The following is a 24771-nucleotide window of genomic DNA, read 5'->3' on the forward strand; positions in this document are numbered from 1 at the left end:
TGCAGGGCACAATGTGGATCAAAAAATTAGAAATATGTGTAACAAAGTTAATACAATAATGATATTGGCGGTGTGGCGGTGGGGGAAGGTGTGGGTGGAGGGGTGCAATCTAGCAAACCAAATTAGAAGAAAGAGAGTGGAGGATGAATTCACGGAATGTACATGAGATGATTTTCTAAATCAGTATGGTGAGGAATTAAGGAGGGAATGGCTTATATTTGATATAATATTCTGTAATGAGCAAGGGTTAATTGATGATCTGGTGGTTAAGGAGACTTTAGCAAACAATGATAATCATATATGATAGAAGTTTAGAACATAGAACAGTACAGCACAGGAACAGGCCCTTCGGCCCACAATGTTGTGCAGAACTAAGAAGACAATGTATGTTATTGAACTCTACCAGGAAGAAGGATAGACAGGAAACTATGGTTTCAACAGAATGTATCATGGTACCATCAATAACAACTTGCATTTATAGAGCACCTTCAACATGGCAATGAATTTAATAAGAAAGTCCAATACCATTCCCATATCTTGTACCACATAGCAGCTCACTAATTGTTGCACATTCATATTTTTGCAATGTTCATTACATTTCTTTTAATAACTGGATTGGATTAGACCATGACTGGTTATCTGATGGACATGTTGTATGTTGCCGTCCCTAAAGCTCTTCTGCCAAGGATAGAAAGGCTATAACAAAGGGTTACCAGAGGAGAATCCCCATCACTACTCACGGGCTTTGTCCTTTTACTGTTGCAGTGCTGGATCCATTCCAGGTAAGTATTGCAAAAGCTGGCTTTCGCGATTCCCTTGAGGCAATAGTCATAGTCCTCATCAATGTTCATATTAAAAACTGCTGGGTCCCTGTCAATGTAATTCCACGCTGTGCAAGGATGCAGAGCTTCCTGTATGGATTCATTGCTTAACCAGTCTTCCAGTTTTGGATAATGAATCAAGTAGTATATTATGCTCTTTACGTAATAGGTTATGAAAAGATTTTAAAGGTCTTAAATCTGAATAAAGCAAACTATGAAGGCACAATGTGAGTTGGCTCTGGTTGATTGGGAAGCTGCATTAAAAGGTGTGACAGTAAACAATGACATTCAGAAACAAAAATCAGTAACTAGCCTTGAACCACTGAAGTGCTTCTGGTGATGGTATTGCCACCATGCTATTGGCTAGGGTTCCAGGATTTAGACCCAACAACAATGACAAACCAGCGATATATCCACAAGTCAGAATGATGTGCAGTTTAGAGGGGAACTTGTAGATGGTGGGGTTTCCCATGCACCTAAAGCCTTTGTCCTTGGTGGTGTTTGGGTTTGAGAGGTGCTGTCAAATAGTACATGGTTCAGTCACTGTGCACTTGTGTTTGAGGGACTGAATATTTATGGTAAAGATCATTTAGTCAGTTTTTGCTTTATCTGATTTAATTTCTTCTGGTTGTCACGAAATAAAAGATCGCAAAATATATGGATGGGGTACCAATCAAACTGGCTACTTTGTCCTGGATGGCATTGAGCTAGAGTGTTGCGGGAGCTGAATCCAGGGCATACCATCACAGTCCTTGTAGATGGCACAGTAGATACCGAAATGTCAGGAGGTGGATCACTCACCACAGAATACCCAACTCTGTCCTGCTATTGCAGCCACAGTATTTATATGGTTGGTCCGTGGTGACTCCCAGGGGGTTCAGCAGTGGCAATGCCATTGAATATAAATAGTAAGTGGCTAGATTCTCTTTTGTTGAAAAGATGAAAATGTTACTGGCTATTTACCAACCCTGCCTGAACATTGTCTAGGTCTTATTGCTTGGAGGTGTGGAGTACTTCATTTGTTGAGGAGTTACAAACAGAAATGAACATTGCGCAATCACTGGTGAACAACCCCACTTCTGACCTTCTGACTATCCTATTCCTGCTTGGTTGAGCACTGTCTTGAGGATCTCTGACTGTGATGTCTTGGGGCTGGGATGATTGACCACTGACAAATCTTCCTTTGTGCAAGCTATGACTCCAACTATTGGAGTATTTTCCCTTTGATGCTTATTGAATTCAGTTTTACATGGCACATTGATGCTGCATTTGAACTCAAGAGTAGCTAATCTCACCTCAGCTCTGGAATTTAACTCTTTCGTTTATGTTTGGACCACAGCTATGATGTGGTCTGGAGCTGAGTGATCTTTGGTGAGCAATTTGTTGATGAGTAAGTGCAACTTGACAGCACTGATGATGACTCCTTCTATCACTTTACTGATGATTGAGGGCATACTGTTCAGGTGATCTGGAATGTCCTGCTTTTTGAAAAGAGGACATGCTTAGGCAGTTTTACATTGTTAGGCAGGTGCCAGTATTCTAACTGTATTGTAATAACTTGACCACAGGTGCAGCTCATTCTGGAGTGCAGATCTTCAGCACTTAAGTTAATACATAATCTGGTCCCATAACCATGAGGGCTTGTCCTGGGCCCGGCACATAGATGCAATCATAAGGAAAGCATGCTAGCACCTTAACTTTCTTATGAAGTTAAGGAGGTTCAGCTCATTACCGAACACTCTAACAAACTTCTACAGATGTACTTTTGAAAGTACCTTGACTGTTGTATCATGGTCTGGTACAGCAATTCAAATGTGCAGGAACCCCACCATCCCCACCATCCAGGCCATGCCGTCTTTTCACAGCTACCATCAGGCAGGAGGAACAGAATCTTGAAGTCCCACACCACCAGGAACAGCTACTTCCCTTCAACCATTCGGTTCTTGAACCAACCGGCAAAACCCTAATCACTACAGTTTAGCAATACCATGACCACTTTGTTTTTTTGTTCAAATTGTGTTTTCTTGTAAAAATTGTGTTTAATTTATGCTTTTCTTGTGAATGCTGTTTAAATGATGCTAAGTGCCTGTGATGCTGCTGCAAGTAAGTTTCTCATTGCACCTATGCGCACATGTACTTGTGCTTGTGGCAATAAGCTTGACTTTGAGTTATAAGGTGAAGTTGGTTAGGCTGGGACTGTTTTCCCTGGAATGAAGGAAGCTGCGGAGTGAGGGGCATAGATAAGGTGGATAGTCACAGCCTTTTTCCCAGGGTGGGGAAGTCCAAAACTAGACAGCATAGGTTTAAGATGAGAGGGAAAAAATTTAAAGGGGACTTGAGGGGCAGGTTTTTCACACAAGAGGGTGGTGGGTATATGGAATGGGCTGCCAGAGGAAGTGGTAGAGGTGGATACAAGTACAAGGTGTAAAAAAACCTGTGGACAGGTACATGGATAGGAAAGGTTTAGAGGGATATGGGCCAAATGGAGGCAAATAGGACAAGCTTAGATGGGGCACCTTGGTTGGAATGGATAAGTTGGGCCAAAGGGCTTATTGCCATGTTCTTGTGACCCTTTCTGTACCCAGTGCTCAGCTGTTTCTTGAATAAAATTGGCTAAATACTGATTTCCACAATGGTGAGGTTTCAGGAAGAAGCCAAAATGGTTCATCTTCTTGGCAGTTCTTCCTGAACGTTATCATGGAATCTCCAGCCTTGTCCTTAGCACAAGGGACCTGCTGTCAGTGACGATGGGGATATTTTTGGAGATACTCTCTCCCATTAGCTGTCCACCAACATTCATGACTCAATGGGGCAGGATGGAGAGCTTTGATTTGATGATTTAGTTGTAAGATCACTTAGTTCTGTTTAGTGGATGCTGTTTAGAGCACATGTGGTGCTAGGTAGCTTCAGTGGGTTGACAAGTCAATTTTAGGCATGCCTAGTGCCACTCCCAATGTGCCATTCTGCACTCATCATTGTACTAGCGTTGAACCCCCTGGATCGATCGTAATGGTACAGTGAAGAATGTGCCTGGCAATGAGATTACATATTGCCATGGTCAGCAGTTCTGAGCAGCTGGGTCTGTTCAGAATCTGCTCCATTTAGCATTATTGCAGTGCCACACCATACCAGTGGAGGTTGCCTCATTGGGAAAATAGGACTTCTATACAAGGAGAATGCAGTGGTCTCTTCTGCCACAGATGGATTGGTGAGGATGAGGTCAAGTAGATTTATCCCTCATATTGGTTCACTGCCTGTCACAGATTCAGTCAGGATTTAGTCAGCAGGGTTGATACTAAGCAAATCTTATGATGGACATTGAAGTTCTTCCACCCAGAAAAAATACTCCAACATGGAGAACTAACTCAGCGACTGTGGGAGTAATTTGTGTTTGATCTGATGCCATGAGATTTCATTGGATCTGGAGTCTACCCCAGAAGTAGAGTAGTAGACACCCAAGACTACTCCACCCATCAGCTGGTAACCACTGTTCCATCTACTCTGGTGGGAAATGACATACCCAGAGATTGTGATGGAGGAGTCTGGCAGATTGTCTGGCAGGTATGACTCTGTGAGGACAACTATTTCAGGTTGGCACTTGACTAGCTCTCCTAATTTAGATATCTGAAGATGACTTAGGAAGGTTGACTGGATGCAACTTTGTGCCGTCTCAATTCAGCATGTACTTTCTGTTTCACCATGTCAGATATGATACAGCTGAGTGGCTCGCCAGGCCATTTCAGGGGGTCTCTATGTATTAACCACATTAGTGGGTCTGGAGTCACCTATAGGCCAGACTGGCTATCTTTTCTCTCCTGAAGGTCATCAGTGAATCAGGTTCCAGTAGTTTTTAATTATTACTATTGACCAGGGTGGTTTTTTTTTGTAATTTTAGAGCTACCATGGTGGATTTGAACCTATGTTGCTGCTTTGTTGATCTAGGCTTCTGGATTCTTGGTCCAATAATTTAACCACTGTAGCCACTGAGATGCACTTGCAATTCCAGCAATTAGGGCAGAGGAAGATTGCCCAGGATATTGTTGCTGGAAGCTAGGAGAACAACGAGCACAATAACATCAGCAAAATAGTAGAGGAGAAAAATTCTGTGATGCAAGGTGGGAAAATAATCAGGTGAGGATTTTTTTCTTAAGTCTTGAGAAGGCCAGGATCATAGATGAAGCCTAAAAATTGAGCAGAATCACTGATGACTTTCACTTTGAGAAAACTTGTTGAGTGGCAATTTTCAATTTGTGTAACAAAATGAAAGCAAAATAAATCATTTGCTCTCACTATTGATACAGTATTGTCATTTTTGCCTGATGTTTGATTTGGTTGAAATGTTTACCTGTCTTTTATGTAATCCAATCTGAAATTTTGCAAAAGATTAAATATGGAGCAGACTGGGAATCAGAGACAAACCCAAAAGGTGGCACGTAAAACATTAGCTGAAAGGAAAAGATAAATCGATGTAACCCCTTGTCAACATATTGTGACAAAGGGTATACCCAAATGGATAACCTTTTTCTTTTCCTTAGTAAGTACTGCTCGACTTGCTGAGTCTTTGTAGCATCTTTGGGATTTGTCACCTTTTGTGAAATGGATTTCCATATACAAAACTTCAGAGAATAAAATAGCTAGTCGGTGTTTTCACAATTTGCATAAAATATAAGGACTTGAGTAGAGCTTTTGTAATATAATACGGGAAAGTTAAAGAAAAATAAAGACAGTGAACTGAACTGTGTAAAATTTAATTTTTAATTTAACTGAATTATCCGTATTACCGTTCGTTCCGTCACAATTGTGTTTAAGCTTGGTTTTAAAAGGCAGCCGGTGAACATAAAGTTCTCTTCATCTGCTGGCAGTTTAAGAGTGCATTTATTCTGTAGACACTCAAACCACTGACAAACTGCGGATATTCAGACTTCAGATCAACAATGGCAACATTCTTCAACTATTTTACAGTCCTTCTGGCAAAACATATGCTTGCTCACAAGTCTGCACAGAGCACCCTTCCTGGTTTGTCGAAAAAAAACTAAATGCTTTTAGGAATAATGGAGTAGATCCTTTAGCATTTCACAAACTCGGACTGTAATGTGTGAGAATGGGTCCTCCAGGGCGCTCGGGTAACTACCAGCGAATCAGTTGTAATTTTCAGTGAACAATAAACGGTAGTATTAACGCCAGTAATCTAAAATGCTATTATCGACAGATTGTGCCTTAAAATGAGATAGAAGATGTTCCTTTCTTATTTTATTGGGATTGCTGTATTTAAACTATTGTGACAGCCTGGCATCATTCAGAGATCACAGATCTAATTTGGCTTCAGATTTTAATTAATTCCAAGCTATACAGTATATTAGATTCTGATGGGTTGTGTACCCTTTACCATTACTTCCTCCTCAAGGTGCAGAAAAGACAAACACAGCTATTGTAGCATTCGAAGGTTAACAAGAGAGCCGTTGAAAATTGTGCCTTCCGAAGATATAACATAGAATTATTTTAATTTTTAATTTAGTTTGCTTACATGCCAATGCGTTGCCAGAAGGTTTAGCTGTGAATTTGGTTTGAGGTTTAGAATTTTTTCCTCCTTTGGAATCAGAAGTTAAAAGCAATCTTTTGTTTTGATCATGTACCTTACTTTATACAAGGTTGTCCAATTGGGAATGTGACACCTTGTTGGGGATTATTAGTCTGACATCTGGCGGAGCCTCCTGGTTAGACATCAAATTTGCTTTGATTGGCATAGGAAGTGTCTCCGATAAGAATTCATCTATTATCAGACCACTTTGTTTCAGTTTGCTACACTGACCTATTTCTACCGGAAGTTCTTCCAAAGGGTTCCCTTTGAGTTCCAATTTTGAAAGTAGGAACATGTTGAATCTTCCACTAAGGAAGGTAAGTAAATTATTGTTCAGCTTCAGAGTCTTGAGCTTCTTACACTGGAACAGCTCGTCTGGTAAAGTTTCCAACTTATTGGAGCTCAAGTCTAGAAATCTAAGGTTTTTGAGGTATTTAATAGATGTGGGTATGGCAGTCAGACGATTGTTGCTCATGTGCAAATGATGTAGCTTCTGAATAGTAAATAGACTATTTGGCAACGTCTCAATCTGATTGTCTGATGCATTAAAACGTTCAAGGTTGCCAATGAAACTGAAGGAGTCTGGAAGGGAAGTAATTTTGTTGTTACTGAGATTTAGGAAGGACAGTCTCGGTAGTCGTTGGAAAGCTTCAAACTCATCTACTCGGGTAAGTTCGTTGCCCTGGAGGTTCAATTCTTGCAGATTGCTGAGACTAAAAATGCCCTGCGGTATATTCTCCAGGTTACAGTTTTGCAGGTCAAGACAAGCTAAATTGAACATGCCTCCCAAATTGTGGAGCATTTCGAGCTTGTTCTTGTTATTGAAAATCGACAGCCCTGTCAGGTGGGGCGCCACGTACAACACATTGAAGGGTATTTTCATGAGGTTACTGTTGATCCGTAGGATTTTCAAATAACGAAGTTCTTTTAAGAATTCTAATTCCAATGTTTTATTTTCTATGTTGACGTTCCCAATCAAGGAAAGCTCTCTGACCCGGGTCAGTTTATTAATCCAGTCAGGCACCTCCTCGTGAACTGAAAACGTGACTGCCAGCGAATGTAAGTTGTTGCCTAGAAAGAATAACGCGGCTGGTTTAACGGTGACTTTGCAGTTTACAATCGAAAGTTCTTCCAAGTGGACAAGTTGAGTTACCTTGGTGCTTATCTTAATATCGTTGCAGAGTTCCATCCTTAAGGCCTGTAACTCCGTCACATCGTAGACCGCTTGAGGAATTCCTGTCAACATGAAGAGTTGAAGTTCCAACTGCTCCTTGTTATTTCTGATTAGCTGTTGCCTCACCTTGTCCACAGTCCAGTCGTTATTCAAATTTAACATCTTCAACTTTTTCTCACTTGCCTCGGAAAGAAAGATACAGAAACGCGTGCAGTACAGGGGATCATACTGATCGATCAGGTGTAACAGGAAAGCAAAATCATTCTTTACGTTAGGAATGTCGCTGAACTGGGTTTCGCGTTTTTCGAAAGAGTATTGCTTCAGGGGCGATCTCAAGATCCAGATGAGGGTGCGAAGGCAAAGCCCCGCGTAGATGGCTACTAAAATCAAGTAGAGCAGGATGATCCTCCGTAACAGAAAGGCAATGCTAAATGTACAAATAAAAATCTCATAACCGATCACGTTCTCTACGCCGGGGCGACATATAATGTCAAAGTCGACGTCTTGAATGAATACCATAAAATAACATAAAATTACAAGCACTGCAGGGTTTTAAAAACCAGTGTCCAACGTAGAGCTTATATATGGTGTCCTCTTGCTCCACATGAAGCCTGAACTTCCTCACTTTCTCAAACAGGGCTTTGGCTTGTTCTCCATCCTTCTTGTCCAGTAACTGGAACTGTTTCTTTATAACTGGGTGAGTCCGCGTTAAGCCTTTAATGGACTCGCTGATACCTTGGCCCGCCAATGTGCTTTTGCGCTTTTCTTGCGCCCTGACATTCATTTTGCTGCTGTTCTCCGTGACTGCCAGAGAGAGGACATCTGTTGTCCAGGGGGAATCGAAGCACTTCTCCAAGATAAAGATCAAATGCTCTATTTTGGAGCTTGTTTTGGGATACTTGAACCAGAAGTTGCTACAAATCATCAATGCGACGGTATGGACCAGTATGAAATAAGAGAAGTGCTTGGGAAACCAGGGAACCGCACGGAAATAGCATGCCTGGTTGACATAGCGATATTGCTGATAGTCCAAATTCATTTTGGTGTTGTCGACGGCGAAGACAGCGTTGACGTGCGAGATTTTTTTGGATTTTTGATTAATTATTGTTCTACGAAGACCAGTTACATTAAAATCCACAAGTTCATCTGCCCTGCTTAAGTTAGCTTCAGTAGATGACCGGGTAGTATGAGTGGAATTGGCTTTAATTGGTAAACAAACAGTCCTATCCTTGTATATCTGTGTGGTGCCCCCAAACACAGCGATCATTAACATGGTTATAGCCAGATAATCCATGAAGGCATCCCACCATGGTTTGAAGATCCGGAAGGATGGAGGAGATCTACTAACTGAAGAGATTTCTTCCAAGGTAAACATTTCTAAATACAGAGGACAGAGCATTATTTATAGGATCGATTCTCAAAGTAAAGCCAAGATCAGTACCCAAGTTTCTAATGGAGTGGTCAACAAAATTAACAACATTGAAATGGAGAAATTTGAATGCAAACCTAGATCTGCAATATCATCAAGTTCTGAAAGGTACTTGTTTGATAGTCTTCTGTAAAAGCCACTAGAACTAACAATAACATTGTTATACAGTGCCTCTAACATAGTAAAACATCCATTGGAACTGCACAGAGGCTTCAAACAAAATGCAACATCCCAAGTCACAAATCTTTATAAGGACTGGTTGATCAAAATCTTACTGCAAATATATAAGCTCTTGGTAAGACCACAATTGGAGTGCAGTTTTGACTTTGTTCAAGTGTAGGTTCCCTAGACTTACACCTGGAATGATGAACTTGCCCTATGAGGATAAATTAAGTGACCAGGCTGACAATACATACAGTTTAGAAGAATGAGAGATGATTTCATTGAAATTATAATTCTTGAAGTGTTTAGCAGGGTAGATGCTGGCAGAATGCTTCCCTTGTTTGGGGAGTCTGGAACCAGGGGTCACAGTCTTCAAATAAATTGTTGGACATTCAGGAATGAGTTGAAGAGAAATTTCATCTAGCATTGGGTTGTGAACCTTAGGAAATCAAAGGGATCCGCAATCGTTGTGTTCAAGACACAGATTAGTTGATATAGATACCAAGGGGAATAATGATATACCAAGCTGATGCTGGATGCTGGAAAGTGGAGCTGATATTAAGTGGACTAACAGACCTGACGGGAAGCACGCTTCACTTTGCCCCTTTTCTTATGAGTAGTCTTACCTGTTGGTGGAAATCTTACCTATGTAAGTAGGTTCATAAATTGATGGGAATTCAGGGGAGAATAAAATGGGCTAGGGCAGTGTGAAAATGGGTGTTTGATGCACCATTGGTGTGCTGAAGAAACAATTTCTGCTCTGTATCTCTCTCTATGATTAAGATACTACAGAAAGCAAATTTAGTGATATAATCCTTGTATTCTGAGACATAATTTACCTTCTGGAGTTTATTCCTTTCCACTTATCTGTTCCAGCTCTTGTAGTACTATGGGTGCCTGCAGCCTTCAGGTACCTCATCTGGAAGAAAATTCTTATCAGTGAATGTCCCCAAACTTTGGCTTTAGCAGCAATTCACTCAAACCAGTTCCTATCTTTCCAACAACGACACCTGGTTCTCAGTGACTCTGGTCAGGAAAAATAAAAGCTAGAAGCTGATTTATGTCAGAGGTTCATTTTAACAAATGTAAGAAGCTGCTCGGTGTCTACATTTGTTGTGCAGCTTGTTGTTCTCCTGTTCCTGCTTTAGACATCTGTAAAGTGCCTTGAAGTGTACAGTGATAGTACTTGATGCTGTTGTTCATTATATTATAGAACTGGAAGGAATCCACAGCTCTCTAACCAGTTACTAAAGAACTCACAATAGTTCTAAAATTTGATGTGTTTAGAATCTCTTTTGTGATGTTAACTGGAACTCAGAATGAACGTTTTTTCTGCATTTTGATAATGAGTCTGTCTCGTTATGGCCTGTTTATTAGACTTGGCATGACTATACTAGTATTGTGATCAATGGAAATGATCAAATGATCTACTTTTCAGGCTTTCTTAGCTGGCATTTAGTAGCCTCTTATTGTCTCATACTATATTTTAACTCAGGTCATTTTAACATTGGTTGGTTAATTTACACTGGTTCTCTTGGTATTCTAAATTTTCCCCCAGAAAAGTCACAGGCCAAGCTTGTGATGTAATTGATAGAATATAATGAAATAGGTCCATTAGCCAAATCCATGTTCATAGAGTTTCATACAGCAGAGAAACAGGCTCTTCAGTCCAACTGGTCCATGCTGACCAAGATGCCCCTTCCAATCTAGCCCCATTTGCCAGTGTTTGGCCCCTAACCTTGTAAACCTTTCCAATCCATGGACCTGTCCGCTGTCATTTAAAATTTGTTATTGTACCTGCCTCAACCACTTCCGCTGGCAGCTCATTCCAAGTACATACCACCCTTTGTGCAAAAAAAGTTTGCCCCTCAGGTTCCTATTAAATCTTTCCACTCACCTTAAACCTATGCCCTCTAGTTCTTGATTCCTCAACCCTGGGAAAAAAAGACTAAGCGCATTCACCCTATTTTGCCCCTCATGATTTTATACACTTCTATAAGATCACCTCAGAGTCTCCTATGCTCCAAGGAATAAAGTCCTAGCCTGTCCAACCTTCTCCCTGTAACTCAGCCTCTCAAGTCTGGCAACATCCTCACATCTTTCCTATAGCAGGGGTGACAAAAATTTGAAAACAATACTCCAAGTGCAGCCTCACCAGCATCTTGTACAACTGCACCACGACCTCCCAACTTTTTTACTCAATGCCCTGATTAATGAAGGCCAGTGTGCCAAAAGCCTGCTTCGCCACCCTACCTGTGACTCCACTTTTAGGGAACCATGTACCTGAACTCTAAACTTCAGGTACATGGTTCCCTAAAGTGGAGGGAAACCAATGTACCCAAAAGTGAAATGTTAATTCTGTTTTTTCTCTCCATGAAATACTGCAGGACCTGCTGCATATTTGCAGTATTTTTTGTTTTTATTCAAGACTGCATTAATTCCACAGGATTGAAACCATGCCTTTACGATTTCATAAAATAACACTAAAATAAATTGTGAACATCGAAATAAATGTATTGTGTAATTTTTTTATTATAAAAATGAAACACGCAGTTAAAAGTTCAAATGACATACATTCTGGTAGTTTAATACATTTAAGATTATCAAATAAAATGACTAATCTTCAATCTGGTTGGGTATCAGAATACTCTTAACTGGATCAAGGGCAGGAAATTCATCTAACTATGCACAAGAATATCAGTTGCTGGTTGAACAGGTATCAGCACATTAAATTTCAGTGACCTGAGTGATCAGCCTATGTGATAGCAAGTTAATGCTGGAAACCCTCAACTTTTATTCCTTTTTAGTTTTTTTTTATTTGACAATCCTCTTCATGAAGTTAGAAAATGAGGCAGTAATATTACTACACAATTGTGTGTACTGTGTACATCATCCAGTGAAGGCTGAACCTAGAACCATCCTGATTAACTTGGTTCATCTGGTGAACAGGATACTTAATGACTACACCTAATTTTACGTCTTAAAATTAAAAGAATCAGTATTGTTAATTCCCTATGATTTACCAAAATAAGCTCTTGACTGCTGCAGTAGTAATTCTTCAATTTCTACATTTTAATCCAACTTTTACTGTTTTCCCATATCCATTTCCACTTTCTAATAATCCTTAAGAAAATAAATTACTAATTGACCATTGCCAAACTGGAAACAAATTTTCACTATACAACCTTTTGAAACACTGACAAACTTTTTTTGCTAATTTGAGGGGGAGTGGAAAAATGCAATGTGGTGCATTATAAAGTATTTCTGGAAACTTAAAAGTCAGACAATGAAAAGTCATTTTGGAGATTGCTATACAAGACTTAAAATTGCCATTATACGTTAGAGGAAGCTAATTCATCTTAAAGCAGAATGTGTGAACTGGGAATAAGGAAGAAGGTTTCAGACACAGAGTGTAGTGAGGCTGGTCAAGGAATTTGTAGATGAGACTAAGGAACTTGAAATACGAGTTGGATTACAAAATGTCAGCAGATTAGAAAGAAATGTTTGGGGAGGGTTTAGGCATCAATTCTGGTTGATTTCAGAGCTTATGCTGACTAGATTCAAGAGACAATTATACAAAGCATTATAAAAATTGATTGGAATGGTTATTGAATGAAAGGGGCCCAGTAGTGGACCACTGAGTTGGGGAAGACAATTATATTTATAAATAAGCCATCAATATACACTTAAAACATTGGATAAATTTGGAAGATTTCTACAATCTTAGTAACGTGCAGAAAGACCATTGTCAATAATTACAATAATTTCATAAAGGTTTTTTTAAGATGACAGTGGCACCATTTTGCTTTTAGAATTTACAGCCAACTTAACCTGTAATGTTGAGACCATGCTGTATAATTTGAAACTTTATAACAATTCACATAAGTACTTTATCATGAAATGTTGCCTAGTTCAAATTAAATCTAAGAAACAGGACTGAGTACTCGGTACCACTTATGGTTTGAAAGCTTCGAGAGAACACCGAAGTAAAATGCTGGAGTTAAACGGCATGTCTACTAACATCTGGAAAATGAAATAAATTAACATTTTGGATAAAGACCTTTCATTGTGGAACAGCATGAAAAGGAAAGTTACAAAATGTAAACACATTTTTGTAAAATAAGCACCAGATTTTAGACACAATATTCTGATGATCTCAGGTAGCTGTAATCTAATAGTGTCATACAGCCCCAAAACAGGCCTTTTACCCCAGAGTCCATAACAACCGTCAAGCACCCATGCACACTAATGTTACACTAATCCCATTTTTATTCTCCTGACATTCCTTTCAATTCTAACAAGACTCTACCACTCACTTACATGCTGGGGGCAATTTACAGTGGACAATTAACCAACCAATCCACACATCTTTGGGATTTAGGAGGAAACCTGAGCATCCAGCAGAAACCCACACAGTCACAGGCAGACTCTACACATAGATGCTGGAGGTCAGGATTGAACCCATGTCACTGGAGCTATGAGGTAGCAGTTCGACTAGGTGTGCCACTGTGCTGCCCAGCTATTGAAAATGATTTGAAAATCTTTTTAAACAGGTACAAAAGACTAAACTAAATTCATCTCAGAATTGTGTCCTTGACGTTTTTTCCTCTCTAGCTTCCTGCATTGGTATCGTTTTCACTCAATTGGCATGTTTTGGGTCTCAGATGAAAATGAGTAACTTGCATTTCTGTAATGCTTCTCAGAAAGTGCTTTATATATTTAATGCAAAATATAATTTTATTTATCACAAAAGTGGTTATCTAGACATCTTAATTCATTTAATCATTGAGATATTGCAACACTACGTTTAGTGATTTCCAGGAGATTTAAAATGCTACCATGTTTTCACAAATTCGCAAACAAGACAAGTGCCACAGCACTTTTCTTCTACCCTTTTGATTCTGTAATTATTTCAATGACTAAAATTTGTTTCCATGACTTTTCAAAGGAGAAAACAGTATTTATAGATTAGTTAGTGGAATTCAAATTAAACCAATCATCCAGATTCACAATTGTAATGAAAAACTTCTTAATGTTAACAAGGGTAAATTGGCACTTGGTGTTCAGGAAAGTTCCCAATCCAATTATGGGCAGTTGCTAACTTAGCAGATCTCAGTCAATGTGGCTGCATCACAACCAGAGTTATGGATGCAAAAATGAGAGTAAGGAACACTTTAAACTTGGATGTATCCACTTCTATGGTTAAATTGTCCTTAGAACCTAACTTTAATGATATGAAATTCTGGCAATTTCAACTAGATTCCCACAAGTTCCCACCTAAGAAAGTCAGGGACATCAAACCATACATTGACAATTCCTCTAAGGTCTGCAGCAAGTCAGACATGATCTGGACTTGGACTATTCCATCATCATTTGGAATTCCTTTTCCAAAAAAAAAGTCATTTAAATCATTCTTACATCCAGAAAACATGTAAAACCAGAAAATGCTGCAAATACTCAGCAGGTCAGGCAGCAGCTGTGGCGCGTTAACATTTTAGGTAAATAACCTTTGATCAGAAGTGGAAAAAATTGAAATGAAACAAATTTTAAGTCACAGACAAGCGGAAGGGGTGGTGAGACAAATGAGGTGGTCTAGGGTAGTGTGGAGACCAGGAAACACTTAATGACAAGTTGAATCATAAAAAAACTGCTATTCCTCAAGCTTATGATGTTGGAACGGTGTAGAGGGGTCATGATGGGAAATGGGGTGGAGAATTAAAGTTTATTGAGTGGATGTGTTCTGCAAAGCAGAAGCAAAACTAGATCCCAAAACCCACTTTCACTGCCATGTCTCTTTCTAAATTTTAAATTTTTAAATTAAATTTTATTTACAGCATGGTAACAGGCCCTTCCGGCCCAACGAGTTCGCGCCGCCCATTTTAAACCCAAATTAACCTACCTGTATGTCTTTGCAATTTGGGAGGAAACCCATGCAGACACGGGAGAATGTACAAACTCCTTACAGACAGCGACGGGAATCGAACCCCGATCGCTGGCGTTGTAATAGCGTCGCGCTAACTGCTACGCTACTGTGCCGTGCTACCGTGTTGAATTCCTCAGCAATTCAACACCAAATTCAACAATTTCAGACAACCAGCAGTTGTATGTTCAACAGGATTTCTCTCTCTCTGAACATAGCTTAACCACCATTTTTTAATCACTTAATCCCTCGGGCTCCATCCTATCTAAGACCTTCCAATTTGTTCAAAAACCAGAAAATGCTGGAAAAACTCAACAGATTAGGCAGCTTTCTGTAGAAAGAGAAATAGTTAACAGTTCAGATTGAAGACCCTTCATCAGAACTGAGAAACAAGTCAGTCTGGGTAACAAAATAGGTGGAGGAGGGCAATGGGGAGGGAGGGATGAATTTATCTGATAGGGTGAAGTAATGTGGCCATTAAAGGGTAGTTAAGTTCCTATGTTTGTGTAACATGTTGCTGATGTTTTAAAGTCTATGTAACATTGCCCGACTGGGACATGAAAGCAAAAGGAAAAAAAAAGGTTGGCAGGCAAAAATGGTCAGTCTTGACACAAACAGAAAGAGCAAGTTATCTGAAATTAGAGAATTCAGGTCCTGCAGGCTGCAACATGCCCAGATGAAAGATGTGGTGTTATTCATCAAACTTGAAGTTGGACCTCTATGTAACAGTGCACACACCCACAGCCAGAGAGATTGGAGTGGGAATAGAAAAGTGAATTAAAGTTGCAGGCAACCAGCATTTTAGGAGCTGGAGGATATTGCAAAGGATGATCTGTTGAATGCTGAAGCTTGGTAGAGTGGTTCAAGGTCTTGGTCAAGGGCTCTGTCCACTATGGTAAGGTGGAAACCATTGTTAAGAAAGACATTTCAAAGGCACCTGTGCAGAATGTCTCATCATTGGAGCAAATGCAGCAGAGATTGAGGAATTGAGAGAATGGAATGGAATCCTTACAGGAAGCAAGGTGGAAAGAAGTATAATCAAGGTAGCTATGGGAGTCTGGGCTTTTAGTGGATGGTGGCTAGCCTATCCACTGAGATGGAGACAGAGGCCTAAAAAGGGAAGAGTTCAAGATGGAAGATGACAACAGGATGGAAATTGCCTGCAAAAGTGATGACATTTTCAAGTTCTGCCTGAGTGCAGGAAGCAGCACCAATGCTGTCATCAATGTAGTGAATAAAGATTTGGGAGAGTGGGCCTGACTGGGATTGAAACAAATTCTGTTTCACAGATAGGCATAGCTTGGGTCCATGCAAGTGACCATAGCTACACCTTTGATCTGGAGAAAGTGAATAGAGTTGAAGGAGAAGTTGTCTAATGCGAGGACAGGTTCAGCCAGGCGAATAAGTGGTGGTGGAGAGGATGGTTAGGCTTTAAACTTGTTTCATTTCTAACTGTTCCCAATTCTAATGAAAGTTCATTGACTTGAAATTTAATTCCATTTCACGGTCCACTTATGCTGCCCAACCCGTTGAACATCATCAGCATTTTTCCATTTATTTCAGATTGCCAGCATCTGCTGTAATTTGCTTTTGGATTAAAAAGATAAATGGGAACTGGACACTGTACCATAGGGTGACTGCATTATTGTCATATCAAAAAGATCTGGCTGTATGCCCCTACAATAGCTTATTAACAGTCATATAATAACTTAAAGAAACAAACTCTGTTCTAATCTGGACACCAGCCATACTTTGCTGAGGTAGAACAGTACTATTGCTGAAATTTTTCATGGGACCTTGTATAGCAAGTACATGGGAGTTACCAACTTACAGGAGAGTGGCAACCAGCCAAATCAAATCCCATCCATACTTAGTACATGCTGGATGCTGGAGCATTGGTCATTTCAGTCCCTACCACCCTTGGTGAGAGTGTATTCTAAATGTATCGCAATTGGTTGACATCAACTAACTCTGCATATTCTGGGAATAGAAAAAACAAATTCAATTAAAGACTATTTTTATTTAAGAGCCCACCATTTCTATTTTAATTAGTATTTCTGCTAGCACAGCTATGAATAAAATTCAAGATTAATTTTTGAAATTAACTTTGATAACATACAAATTTCAGAATAGGTATCATTTAAAGGAAATGACGTTGCCATGTTAGAACTAAGAAATAATAAGATCTTAATTCATAAACTGATATTTTTCAACAAGACTACAGTGCAAGTACAATTTTGATTAACCCTTATTTTCCTATCTCAAGCAGCAATTGTGACTCTTTACTATTTAGAATTTAATCTTGCCATAATCTCAGATTGTCAACTGAAGCATGGGAGAGACTGTAACCATATCACAGTGTACTGTTTTCATCTGTTTATCAGTTTTCTTCTGACTCAGTTGATTGACTCCATCAGTCACTAAAGTATCCCTAAAGAGTAGGGTCTGATTGGACTAGTTATACCATGTAATATGGATCCCCACAATGGTATCTTTTTAATTTTAAAATTTCTATTTTTAATTCCCCCCCCCCCCCCCCCCCACATCACCTCTCTTATAAAATGACTTTCTCCCTAGTGCTCCACACACTTAACTACCAGAACCCTTATGCAATCCAACTTGGTGCCATTTCTCATTTGGATCTCAACTCAAACCTTTGGTCAATCAAAAATATCTTGCCCCAGGCAGTCAATTCCAAGTTAGAGACTGGGGCAAGGCACTAGAAAAACTTTGAATCAAATAGCAACAGAGAACAAAGTAATAGCTTGGTTCAGTTTGCAGCACTCTGACATCTAAGACTCAGGCTTCCAGTTCCAAAGCTGGATTTGATCACATTTTCTAGTCAATAAAGTTGTTGACATTAAAGGGTTCATGGTACTATTAAGGGAGTTATCCTTCATATGGCCAACATTCCTCCCATTTAGAACATTTGGCTTTAAACAGCAACAATATGTAGCAATATTCATTCCTTACTTGAGGTAAGTGAAGAGTTTATATACACTAAAGGTTAGATTACAGAGACAATTCAGAGAAAGCCAATTTACATGCAACTTTACATATTTAATTTTACTTTATATAATTTGAAATCAACAGAAGGAAAAGCAAGGTGAGGTGTTGAATGGAAAGCTTATTGTTTCTGCTTTTTTCCATACTTCCAAAGTTAGACCCCATGTTCCAAGCATTCATGGTTACTGTTTGTACATTCTTGTTTTGCACAAATCAGCTTTGGAATTTACCTTGCTTTGCTTAAAAATTAGTTCTAGTGATGTGAAGCTCCGTTGAACCTATGAAGGTGCTACATAAATACAAGCTTTTATTTTAATAGAGTATTCTAATGTACGTAATCATAGAATATTAAATATAGGTTAAAAGTTATTCTCCCCCACTTTTTTTTGGCTAAAAATGGATGGGGTGGTGAGAGGAGGACAGACATTTTAATCATGTCAATTGTTAACAACAGTGTATGTGGCAGTCTTTAGAAAGCAGAGCAGCAACAACATGCACTAATATGTATCAAACACCAAGATAAATGGTGAGTTTACATACAAAGTGACAATCATGGTGTTATGCAAGTTTCAGTGAAAAGTCACATTAACTGATAATGATTTTATATACAATTTTACAACATTAAATGCTTTGATACTTAGGTTTACACATAGTTGATATGTGGGATTTATATGTTCTGATCCTGCATATTTTGTACAATTGTGACTTACTCATTCTATTTCAGCAGCAACAGATAAACGGCCAACAAAGCTGCACAAAAGATGTGTGATTAGAGTAGAAATTTCTTTGCAACTAATAATTTTACTTTTTATGAACAAAGACAAACATATCTTAAAATGGAGTATAATCCCAAGACAATCATTTTGTGATTTGGCTTGGGAACCCATTAGGCACGACTTATTCCAGTTTGTGTAGGAGACTGTTTTCCTTTCACTATCCCTTCAAATTCAGTATACACAGGCTGGTTGTTTTTGTGCACAAGTTCACACATGGAGGAATGTCCCAATAAGAATTTTCTTTTTGTAAATTTGTACAATACCCATTTGTTTTTATACGAACAGCAGAAATGATTAGTTAATTCTGACTTCTGAATATCTAGTAACTTTCAGCAACCAATCAAGACAGGAAAAGAAATTATTACAGAAACCCAAGGCTCTTTAGAAGGGACAGAAGGTGAAGGAAGAAAAACAGCATTGAGGCAAGTGTAAGTAATCATTTTAGTTTCCGAAAAAACACAGTGGTGCAAATAAAAACACACTTATTACAACACTTTAGAATACAAATAATTTTGCAATTTATTCCTAACAATTTATTTAGATAAAAATGCCAGATTTTGCTATTCTGACAAGAGGTAAATTTAAAAAGATGGGTTTATTATTGAGATATCTTACGATATCCCACTGAGATGCTGACCACTGGAAAACACTGCAGCTTTAAAATACAGCTGTTAAGACAAATTAACATTTCTGGTTACATTTTAGAGAAGCAAAATGAAAAGTAGTCTTCAACAAAGACTGTGAATAAAGCTTATTTCACAGCATTGGATAATACTTTCTACTGCTTTGATTAAATGTGTAAGCAAACCAACAAAATTACAGTCACTTAAACATTTAATAAGTTAAACAGTCAAAATAATGAACCTGAGAAAAGTGTTGCTACTAGATCGAGGCATATTCACCCCTGAGGGCACAGAAATGAAGTCTTAGCATCAATTACAATTTAAAAAAATGAAGTTTTACACAGCATTCAACTTGTGTGTGAAGCAAGCCAGTTCCATTAAAAGCTTACTGCAATAATTATTTTGTCCTTATTGAGTAAATGATCATTGCAACATGAACATTAACAAAATTAGAAGCTTACCACATACATTTTCCTGGGCAAACATAGAACAGGGACAAAAATGGCTTTGATCAATACCCCTTTTCCCGTGTTAAATTAGTGATGGGGGCCAGACCACCTCATATCTTTGGAACCTAGTTTCACTTTTGAGTTCTCCTGGATCAGGCAATGGCTTATTGCGTAACATAGCACTTGGTCCTACTCCAAAAATGCACTGCAGAACACTACCACCATGGCAGTTTTCAAACCCATACTTTTCTTTGTGAATTGGTACCCAACTAAAAGTGGCTTATTGTATCGAGAGTATACGGCCACACAGAAATCTCCAAAGCGCTAGTACATCATAGCCCCTTTTATTTCATCAGTCTGGACTGGACTTGAATTTGGATATCAGTGTTCACAAGACCGCACAGCTTCTTTCCAAATCCACCCCAACACCCACAACCTCCCCCACCCCCACAAATGTATACAGACATTTGAAATTCTGTGCATTAATCAATGGTTGAAGTGCCAACCAGCTTTGAAAGCATGGATAGACTGGCAAGCAAAAGCACATGGGTAATTGTATGCAATAGAATCAGAAAATACTGAAAACAATCAAAATTTAGAGATGTTTATGGGAATTCTGCCCAAACTGTTAAACTATCTTTCTCTCAGAAGCCAACTGCTCTAATACATATTCTTTGTTCCCCACATACCTTTGTTGCCACTGCTTGCTTCTTAGCACCACTTCCACCCTCTTCTCACTACCAATTGTTGAAGTTTCATTATTGCCTAATTGTTCTTTCTCACTTTTATTTTTCCGTTTACAGTGGGGTGATGGAAGACGAGGTTGGTGTAATAGGAACAGAGGAAAAAAAAGAGGAAAAAAGATTAAGTACTGGTCAGATGTTGGAGCACAAGAAAAACAGAGCAGTAAGTCCAAACAATGCAAACACAGAGGATGGCTTAGGAGATGAGTGGTAAAGAAGATACAATTTTAGCCTTGGGTTAAATGATGAAACAGATAATAAATTAGGCATTAGGAGCAACACTCACTAGCAACAGTGCAGCATGCAAATTCATTACTAACAGCACCAAGTTGAATTTCTCCATTTCAATTTCCCATTCTCTCCATATGGAATTTGCCAAGGGTTTTAATAAGCTTCCCAAGTGACAGGCTGATCAAAACTAAAACCTCAAGGGATCCAACAAAGAGCAGCAAATTGGGTTCAAAGTTACTAGAAGTAATGCTTGATGTGTATTTCTGTGACTTGAAGGCTGTTACCAATGGAAGTCCACTTGGCCCCTTGCTTTTTGTAATATATGCAAATGTTTTACATTTAACTGCAGGGGGGAAAGATGAAGTGTGCAGACAATACAAAAATAGGCTGTGTAGTGACAATACAATGGAAGCTTTAGAGTGCAGAAAGATATAGTTGGTCTGTCAGTTGTGTAAAAAATTAGCAATTTTTATGTAGAGAAATGAGATAAAATATTGGAGAGATGTGACAGGCAATGGATACACAATTAATGGGAAGATATTGGGATTGTGGAAGAACAAAGTCACAGATCCTTAAAAGATAGGAGGACAAGTCAATAATATGGTTTAAAAAGGCTTAATGGAGGTTTTCCCTTATTAGCCAAGGATACAGGAACCCCTGGTTATAATAAAACCATATATAAAACCAGTTAAACAACAGCTTGTGCAATGCATACAGTTCTGATCACTGCGTTGGAGGAAAGATATGCTGGAGAAGGTGCAGAGAAAGATCGAGGATGTTGCCTCGACTGTAAATTGGAAGCTATGAGGAATGATGGTAGAAGCTAAGGGTTATTTTCATAATGGAAGCAGCTGAAGTATATGAAAGTGAGGGTCTTGGGTAAATAGGAAGGACCCATTTCCCATGGCATAGGGGTTAAAATGGGAAACAATAGCTTTAAAGTAGGAAAGACAAAGGATTTTCTTTTCACCCAGACACAAGTAGGGGACTGGAACTTTATGTTAAAGTGTGATTGAGGCTGAAAACCTCATCACATTGAAAAGCATTTGCACATTTCTTTGAAGAGCTGTGACCTCGTGCTGGAAGATAGGATTATAGCCTTTTTGACTGGCAAGACACAATGGGCGAACTGGTCTCTTGTGACTTAAGTTTTCTATAATCTTAAGTGCTGGTTTATAAAGCTCTGGGTAGCATAACCAAATACCAATTTTCACCAATAACTGGTTACTTAACCAATGTTCACTAATTTCCAACTGGGCTCTGTACAGTGAACAGGAGCAAGATTCCTAAACCCTCAACTGATTTTCCACCCTTCTTGCCAATTTGCCGATTCAATTAGCCCAACACTGACCTGGATCTGAACCTGGAAACATGCAAAACCAAATGTTGCATTCACTCATTAAGTTAAATGTCCATTGAGTTATGGTAACTTCTCCATCCAAACTAAGGAGAGTAACACTTCTCACATTATCTTTGATACTACAATCTGATTTATCTTTCAAGTTTTATCTGTCATGGAAAATAGTTTTTCTTCATATTAGGATCTTTTACTTTTAAGTGAAAGATGCGAGTTGAACAACTTGAATAAATTGAAATTTTAACTCTCCACTTAGTCTTTTACCATCTTAATAAAAAAACTATACAAACAGTATCCAAAACTCAATCCTCAGTCTTCTCAGAATAGTGTCTAGATCTGAAAAACAGGTCCATGTGAAAATTCCCCTTCCTCTCTGACTGTTTGGACAATATGAATCAGGAGTATAGTGTAGTGTTTTTCTCCGATTGAAAGATAATGGCAGAAAGGATATGAAAACCTGGAGTTCAGTTCAATCAGCTTGGCGTGAAGAAAGCATTTAAAAAAAATAAGATGACTGAGGGGCCTTCTTAAAAGAAAAATCATCAGTTATTACATGCAGAGGTTGTACTGCCCGCTCAGGCATACTCAGCGCCGGCCCCCAACACAGTAATAGTTAAATAAATAACAAAGACATTGGCAATGTCAGTCCATTGACATGTCATGGCTATAAATGTATTAGCTTTTTTTTTGTGATTCATTAAAGCAGAAGTATTAATTGAATTAAGATAGTTAATCCAGCTATTTAATTGATTTCTTTTAATTACTGGCAGCATTCCATTCCATCTGTTCCTCTGATCCCCGTGGACAGCACCAGTTCCACAAACAGGTAATCGGACTCTTTTCCGCTATACAAAAACAGAGCAGCAAACCTGCTCATCATTCCAGTGCAAGCAGGCTGCAAATTCTGCTGAAAACTTGGCAAGGTAGATTATTTCCCTTTTCCCCTCTGTGGTATAAATAAAATTCAGGCTTGTTCCTTGTCTGCTCGCCACAGCTGCTCCTTGACTTCAGATGGGAGTGTATTGAAGAGATCATCCTCCACCACAAGGGCACTTCTTTTGAGTAGCCTGCATTCTCCAAGCTCCACAGGGAGACATTCCAGTCGGTTTCCACGAAGCTCCAGCTGCGTCAAACTGGTTAGCTCTCCAACCCGCGACTGTAGTGATAGCAAGCAGTTATTCCCCAGATTTAGGGTCCGAAGCTTGCGGCACTGGAAGAGTTCAGGCGGCAGGGTTTCAATCTAAGATAATAATAATAATAAGATAATAAGATATCTTTATTAGTCACATGTACATCAAAACACACAGCGAAATGCATCTTTTCTGTAGAGTGTTCAGGGGGCAGCCCGCAAGTGTCGCCACGCTTCCAGCGCCAACATAGCATGCCCACAACTTCCTAACCTGTACATCTTTGGAGTGTGGGAGGAAACAGGAGCACCCGGAGGAAACCCACACAGTCATGGGGAGAATGTACAAACTCCTACAGACAGCGGCCGGATTTGAACCCGGGTCGCTGGCACTGTAAAGCGTTATGCTAACTGCTACACCACTGTGCCTGCCAAGATAGGAGGAGGAACAAAAGCAAAGGGAACAAAAATGTCAAATATTTTAATTGATGCATTTGTTGGACTGAAGTAGTATTTTAAAAAGCACTTTTAAAATAGAACTTTATATTCGGAGAATATCAAAGATTTGTTGTTAATGCTCCAGGTTTAACCTGTATTTGACATTAAAAATTTAAACATAATTGCCACACCAGTTACTGAAACATCGTGGCTGAATATTTTTAAAAACAAAAGCTTAACCTTTGTTAATCTGAAGGCAAACCTAAAGAATTCTAGAGTTATAAGGAGAGATAGGCTGGGACTGTTTTCCCTGGAGCAAAGGAGGCTGAGGGGGTGACCTTATAGAGGTTTATAAAATCATGAGGGGCATAGATAAGGTGGATGGTCACAGCCCTTTTCCCAGGGTAGGGGAATCTAAAACTAGAGGACATACATTTGAGTTGAGAGGGGAAAGATGTAAAGGGGACCTTGAGGGGCAAGTGAGGGTGGTGGGTATAAGGAACATTCTGTCAGAACAAGTGCTGGAGGCAGGTACAATTACAATATTTAAAAAAACATTTGGACATTTAGAGGTATATTTGGACATTTAGAGGTATATTTGGACATTTAGAGGTATATGTGCCAAATGCAGGCAAATACAATTAGCTTAGGAAGACACCTTGTTCAGCAGGGATGAGTTGGGCCGAAGGGCCAGTTTCTGTGCTATATAGCTCTATGACTCTGAGTGGAACAGCAGTTAGTGTTGCAGCCTTGAGCCCGGGAGTCTTGGGTTCAGTCCTGACCTCAGGTACATGGATTCTGAAGATTCTCTTTGCGACTGGTGGGTTTCCACTGGATGCTTCACTTTTTCCACACATTCCAAAAATGGCTGTTTGGATAATTCCTATAAATTACCCCTAGTGTAGGTAAAAAGTACCAATGGAGAGTTGATGAGTTTG

General features: G+C 39.2%; 2 protein-coding genes across 6 annotated transcripts in view; both read right to left on the bottom strand.

Annotated features, from left to right (window-relative positions):
• Window positions 1–4718: 4718 nt before the first annotated feature.
• LOC127582285 (volume-regulated anion channel subunit LRRC8D-like) lies at window positions 4719–10156 on the bottom strand. Its single transcript, XM_052037462.1, is given in 3 exon segments — window positions 4719–4871; window positions 6518–8114; window positions 8116–10156. Coding segments are annotated over 3 exon segments (2607 nt in total). The 5' UTR covers window positions 8973–10156.
• A 7489-nt stretch (window positions 10157–17645) lies between these two features.
• The window catches only part of LOC127581974 (volume-regulated anion channel subunit LRRC8A), a 41956-nt gene continuing 34830 nt past the window's right edge, over window positions 17646–24771 (bottom strand). For all 5 annotated transcript variants that reach the window (XM_052036801.1, XM_052036805.1, XM_052036803.1 and 2 more), the window contains one exon: window positions 17646–23509. In XM_052036801.1, the coding sequence (XP_051892761.1) occupies window positions 23234–23509 (276 nt within the window). In that variant the 3' untranslated portion in view covers window positions 17646–23233. The remainder of the gene's footprint in view (window positions 23510–24771) is intronic.

The sequence above is a fragment of the Pristis pectinata genome, chromosome 23 (assembly GCF_009764475.1).
Source record: "Pristis pectinata isolate sPriPec2 chromosome 23, sPriPec2.1.pri, whole genome shotgun sequence".
Lineage (NCBI taxonomy): Eukaryota > Metazoa > Chordata > Chondrichthyes > Rhinopristiformes > Pristidae > Pristis > Pristis pectinata.